General features: G+C 44.2%; 1 protein-coding gene across 1 annotated transcript in view; it reads right to left on the minus strand.

The window, feature by feature from the left end:
* The window catches only part of LOC119410072 (endothelin receptor type B-like), an 8,073-nt gene extending 2,104 nt beyond the window's left edge, over positions 1–5,969 (minus strand). The window contains exons 1-6 of the mRNA XM_037676980.1: positions 5,367–5,969; positions 3,380–3,507; positions 2,711–2,909; positions 1,979–2,131; positions 556–689; positions 364–472 (exon numbers count right to left, since the gene is read on the minus strand). Coding sequence (XP_037532908.1) covers positions 364–472; positions 556–689; positions 1,979–2,131; positions 2,711–2,909; positions 3,380–3,507; positions 5,367–5,969 — 1,326 coding nt within the window. The remainder of the gene's footprint in view (positions 1–363; positions 473–555; positions 690–1,978; positions 2,132–2,710; positions 2,910–3,379; positions 3,508–5,366) is intronic.
* Between the last annotated feature and the right edge of the window lie 768 nt (positions 5,970–6,737).

The raw sequence follows: 6,737 nt of genomic DNA on the forward strand, positions 1-6,737 counted from the left end.
TTTTTTAGCTCGTGTTCTGCTTCCTTAAACTTTAACAGGTCGATTTCAGCTTCTTCAGTAGGTTTGACTGTAGTTTGTCCTGAGAGTCTTCAGCCTCGTGAAGCTCTTTACGTTTCGGCTGCTCAGTGTTGACCCGAGGTTCATCTGAAGATTTGTTGGAATGCTCCTTTAAACCTCCCCTCTTGGTTCCCACAGAGCGTCCATCAAAGGTCGCGACCTCTCTGAGTCTAATCCCCTCCCTACTCTCCTCCAGATAAACTCAAATCTCCAAACATCTGAGAGTCTCCCCGTCCCACGACCTTTGACCCGTGACCTCACTGTGACATCACCAGGCGTCACGACGCCACAGAGGCACCTCTTTACCTTGAAGCAGTTCTTGAACTTCTTGGAGATGAAGAAGAGTATGATGGGATTGATGCAGGAGTTGATGGTGGCCATGTTGATGCTGAAGTAGTCGAGCACCAACAGGAAGCTGCAACAACAGGAAATGGCTCTTTCAAACTAAAAGCTCACAGAAATGAAGCATGACGGGTAGTTTTACGTTTCAGGACGTACTTTAGGAGCTCGCAGCGCCGAGCGTCGTGAGGTCTGTAGATGGTTCTCTTCAGCAGACGGCTCAGGTGGAGCGGGAACCAGCAGAGGGCGAAGATCACCACCAGGCAGAACACGGCTTTAGCTACTTCTCGACGCTGCAGGAAGAAGAGACTGTCAAGAACTTTGAAGTGAAACTTTAAAATAAATTCTTAAATGGACTGGAAGCTAGTGGAGGGAGACTAAAACTGGGGTGATGTGCTCATGTCTGGGAGTGATGGTCAAAAGACAAGCCGCAGTGTTTTGGACCAGCTGAAGACGTCTAATGGAGGGTTGGGAGATTTGTACATACAGAGCGTTGCATTAGTCAAGCCTTGAGCTGATAAAAGCAGGAATGGCCTTTTCCAGGTCAGAGCAATGTAAAAAGGCTTAACTTGGAGTAAAAGACGTAACTGATTTGATCACAGTGGTTATATGTTTGTCGAGCTTTAAATCCTTGTCAAAGGTCACTCCCAAGTTTTTAACTGTGGGTCTAAACTTGGATGTCAAAGCACCAAAGTAACAAAGAGCATCATCACCAAAAAACATACGCTCCGTCTTTCCTCCATTTAAAAAGGGACAATTTTGGTGAAACCACTGTTTAATGTCAGCAATACAATTAAAAAAATAAGTGTAGGTTACTACTTTTAGGCTTCATTAGCAAATAAATTTGTGGGTCGTCGGCATAGCAGCGAAAAGAAAAGTGGTGACTGAGTATGACTGATCCAAGTGGCAGCATATGAAGAGAAAAAAGTAGAGGACCGAGACTAGCGCCCTGCAGCACGCCACAAGAAACAAGGGCAGTGGAGGAAGACAGAGTAGCGTCATGACAGAGAAAGATCTTTTGGTCAAACCACATGAGAGCTGAACTTCTTAGTGCTGAAGACGAGACAGAAGGACAGCAGGTCCACTGTGTCAAAGCAGCGGTAAGGTCCAACAGCACCAAAGCAACAGGACACTTAAACATGGACAGGTCTCGTTATGGACTTTTAACAGGGCGGACTCAGTACTGAGACGAGTTCTAAATCCAGACTGAAATTTTTCATAAATCGCATGTTTTTCTAAGACAGGTTGTAAATACATAAAAACAAGTTATTCAGAGACTTTGGCTAAAAAATGCAAATGAGGAAAACGTCTAAAATTTGATGAATTGATGGGTCGAGGTGAGTTTTTGGTATTTTTTTTTTTGAGAAGGGGCCTAAATCTTGGGAGGAATGGAGGATGTTCTCACAGTTAGTGGCTGAAGCGTGAAGGCAAGTGAGCGGGTTAACAGCAGAGGGGCCAGAACCAGAGGGACCCTCATGGTTTCTGGGGGCGACTAACAGTTCGTCAGGTCTGGGCGCTAAATGTTTTTGTTTTTTTTGTCGAGGGCTAACGAGGATCATTCAGATGTTTTTTGTTTGCGTACCTGTTTGAGGTGTTCACTCAGCGACACCTTCAGACTTCCCTTCTGGTGTTGGAGCATCTCGCAGGTCATCAGGCCGTAGAAAACAGCCGAACACGCCAACGGCACGCAGAAGTAGAACCCAAACAGCCACCAGTCCTTGGCGTCCCGGTAGAACTGGAATCGTTCAGAAATCAGAACACAAAGTCCGGAGTTCAAAGATAAATACGGTTTATTTCATAAAACTGTGTCTCTATAGGTCCCAGTGCTCCAGAACCAACCAGAACCCACAACTGGAGTCTTTTCTGCTGCATCAGTGACCCGGGTCCGGATTTAGCAGCTGGTTGTGTTCGGTCCAATCATGACCCGGAGACGTAAACAGGAAGTGCTCATTTAAACTGAGTTCACGAGGCCTCGCCCAGAAACACCACAACAAAGACATGGTGGAAACGGACCAGACTGCTGGTTCCCTTATCTCCACCCAGAGACGCACCAGCAGCCAGAAGAGTCAGAACCAGAACCCTCCACCAACAGAACCCTCCACCAACAGAACCCTCCACCAGCAGAACCCTCCACCAACAGAACCCTCCACCAGCAGAACCCTCCACCCTGATGTTTGTTTACCAACATTAGGTGCAGAAAGTTCAGCTTGGGAACATTTTAGAGCTCGGCTGGTGCGTTAAAGTTCTTTAAGCTGATATGAATCCTCATTTGAGACACACACACACACACACACACACACACACACACACTCACGGTCATGAAGGGCGTCCTGGGCAGCAGCATGCAGGTCATCATGGTCACGTTGTTGTGCTCGTTGGGGACCAGGCTGAAGCCGACGGCCTCCGGCACGGCCAGGACGATGGACAGTAGCCAGATCGCCACGATCTCCACTGCCGTCGCCATGGGAACGCCGTTGCCCTGGATCCTGGACCAGGACACCACCGCACGGTACCTGAGGTTCAGAATTGTTCAAATGTTTAATCTGAGCACACGCTCCCACATCCACTGAGGCTGTCAACAAGTTATGTTATGGAACGAAATCTGGGAAAACGTTCTGAATTTAACTCGATCTTCTCTGAACTGGACACTCAGTCACAAACACATTGATGGTTCTGAAGGTTCTAGAGTCTGATAACTTCTCATTAGTGATCGTGACTGACTGCAGCCGGTGGTTTCTCTTTGCCGGCATCAAAAGGATTCGTTTGACAGCTGTCGCTGAGCTGATCGACACTCTGCTGGAAGGAAACTGGTTCAGATGTCCAGGAACCACCAAGTCCTGTTTCTTTCAACAACTGGGAACCTCAGCAGCATGTGGAAGAACCATACACAGCCTCAACAGCCTGGCCTCTCCTCATGCTTCACAGGCTGCTGTGGGACGACAGCTTCAGTCTTCGATTTAGCCCAGGTGTGTCTGTGTCTCACCTGTCCACGCTCAGAGCGCACAGGTTGAGGACGGTGATGCCGACCGAAGCTTTCTGCAGGAACGGAAACAGCTTACAGAGGAACAGACCGAACGCACTGTCAGCAAAAGGCCACTGGATCACCAGGAGCTGCACACACACACACAGAGACACACACAGAGACACACGCAGAGACACACACAGAGACACACACAGAGACACACACAGAGACACACACAGAGACACAGCAAAGCTTTTAAAGGTTGGCGCCGCAGCACAGAGACTTTTTGTGTTATCTGCGTGTGTTTGTGTTATCACAGTGGAGGTATTTCTGTGCCGTTATCAGAGGAACACTCAACCTCCTGACTGAGACACACAACACAACGAAAGACAGGAAGTTCTGTTCAACACAACAACAACAACACAATATTAACACTGTAATAACAGCACAGTAATAAAAACACAATAATAACACAACAACAATGACACAATATTAACAACACAACACAACAATAACAACACAATAAAAACAATATAACAATAACAACACTATAATAACAACACAATAATAAAACAATAATAGCACAATAATAAACACAACAATAACAACACAATAATAACACAATATTAACACAGTCATAACAACACCATATTAACACAACAACAACACAATAATAACACAAAAACACAATAACACAACAACAACACAATAATAACACAATAACACAACAACAGCACAATAATAACAGCACAATAAAATGTGAAGGAACTGAACTTTTAACTGATCACTGTGTGTGCTGAGCCCTGAATGACTGTTGAAATTAGCTGAATTGGCTGAAACTGAGGTGTTTCAGCTAAAAGAGGCAGAACATTTAACAACAACTGAAAAAAATGAAGTTGCAATAGACTAGCTAAAAACTAAAATTAATAAAGGGCTAGTTACATGCTAAAACTATCTAAAGACTACTACAATGTATGTATTTGTATAATTATATTATAATAATTAATATAATAATAATTAGTATAATTATATTATATGTATAATGTACAATCAATTTATTTTCATGTTAGCTAAAAGTAACATGGAAATACTTATAAACTAAAAAGTAACAAAAAAGCCAAAATTAGCAGAACACTGACTAAAAGCTAAAGTGCAAAAGGGGTTTAGCTAAGTGTCTAAAGGCTGTCTGAAATCTAAAAATAACAATTGGCTAACTAAAAACATCAAAAAGCAAGCTAGAAGCCAAAAGTAGCAAAAGGCTAGTTTAAACTATCAAAGGAATAGCTAAAAGCTAAAGATAGCAAAAGCCTACTTAAGAGCTAAAAGTAACATGAAGCTAGCTAAAAGTGAAAAAGCTAATTACATACTAAATGTAGAAAAAGATAGCTAAAAGCTAAAAGGGGCAAAAAGCTATTTTCAAGCTAAACGTAGAAAAAAAGCTAGTTTACAGTGGCTAAAGCCTAGCTGATATCAAAAAATAAATTGCTAATTAAAATAAGTCAAAAGGCTAACTTAGCTAAAAATTGCAAAAAGCTAATTTAAAGTATCAAAGGGATGGCTAAAGCTAATTTTAGCAAAAGACTAGCTAAAAGCTAAATGTAACACAATGCTTATGAAAAGCAAAGATAACATAATACTAACTACAAGTAGCAAAAACTAGCTAAAGCTAAAGTAGCAAAAGGCTAAAATCAGTAGAATGATGGCCTAAATCCAAAACTAGAAAAAGACTAGCAAAAAGCTAAAACAGTATAATGGTAGCTAAAATATAAAGAAACATTTCAACAAGAAAACATTGTAATTCTGAGGGGAATATTTGTAAATAAAGTTAAATATTTTAAAAAGTATTTAAAACATCTAGAACTCACAGCAACCATCTCCTGAATGAGCCGAAGGTTTTGAGGAACAGCTGAACTATCTCGAAGTGTAGAAGCAGTCAGACGGTAAAGATTAAACACAAACAAGTAAGCTACAGAGTGAACGCTGACTCAGCAGGTAAATGCTGACTCACCTTGTAGACGTTGATGGGTAGATCTATAACGATGTAGATCAGGTCTCCCAGGGCCAAGCTGGCGATGAGCGCGTTGGGTCCATTTCTCATGCTTTTATTTTGGTAGATGATCCTCAGCAGGGTGGCGTTACCGATGATGCCCACGGCGAAGATCAAACAGGACAGCACCGTGTTGATGTACTTGAAGACCGTCTGGATCGACATGGTGTGCAGGCACGGGGGCGGAGGCTTCATGATTTTCTGAGACGAGTTGGAGGGCGACGCAGCAAACGAGGGTTTCCGTTCGTGTTTGGGTTTCAGTTTGCTCACGGTCCTCATCTTTTCTGGTTCGAACTCCAAAGACATCTGGGGTTTGTCCACCGTCTCCTGGGAGAGACGCGAGCCACGACCTGCGACCTCCACGTGCTGCGGTGGGTCGGTGCCCAAGTCGTACGCCTTCAGGTCCAACGGGCGAGGCAGAGACGTGGCGTTACCGTGGCAACCGACAGGAGAGACAAACAGGAAACAGAAGACAACCAGCAGCAGCGGGGACGTCCTCTGCATCCAGGCCTTTTCTGGTCCAAACCCCCTGACTGGGTCCACGGCTGGGCCTCCAGAGACCATCCTGGAGCTTCTTCTGATGCCTGGATCAACGGTTTAAAACCAGCTGGAGCTCCAGAACCGGTTTGTGTTTCAGAACTAGTCGGGGCCCTGAAGACTCCTTGATTTTTCCAGAGGAAGCTGCCGGTTGAAAACCTTGTTGTTGTTGAAGGGAGTTCTTGGATCCAAGTCTTGGTGGTTGGATTTGAACCAGGAGTCTGGCGTTATCAGAAGGAGTTACTGAAGATCTGGAAAAAAACAATGTTGGGTTGTAAGGATGGTAAATACATTCAAGTCCTGACATTTCTTGAAGGAATGCATATCACCATCATCATTCATCATAGATCATCTCATGTTGAGAAACGATGAAGTCGTCGTTCTGATCAAACATTAAACGAATATTCAACATTGAGACGTCTCCGCTGTGATGCCAGCTACTACCACTCTGCAGGATCTTCACAGGACACCTCAGCCTCTGACCTCGGTGCGGTTCCTGACTGTAAGACGAGGTGGGTCGAAGCATCCTACCCCTGATGCTCCTGTGAGCCTTGTAGTAACAGAGGCGAAACAGTCGACGTGTGAGTAAGTCGGCTTTGCGGCTCAATAACGTGACGAAGTGATGACACCTGGTCTTTGCGACCACCCGGTAACGGGATCGAACTACAACAAACGGACTTACTGTCGAGAGAAGATGGACCATGAGAAACAGCAACTTTGTGTTTAGTTGGAAAAATTAGTAAATCACAAAAAGAATGAATGAACTAAGTTAGTTTGTCAAGTGCGAGGGAGACG

Source organism: Nematolebias whitei, chromosome 1 (assembly GCF_014905685.2).
Source record: "Nematolebias whitei isolate Nwh7 chromosome 1, NemWhi1, whole genome shotgun sequence".
In the NCBI taxonomy this organism is placed as follows: Eukaryota; Metazoa; Chordata; class Actinopteri; order Cyprinodontiformes; family Rivulidae; genus Nematolebias; species Nematolebias whitei.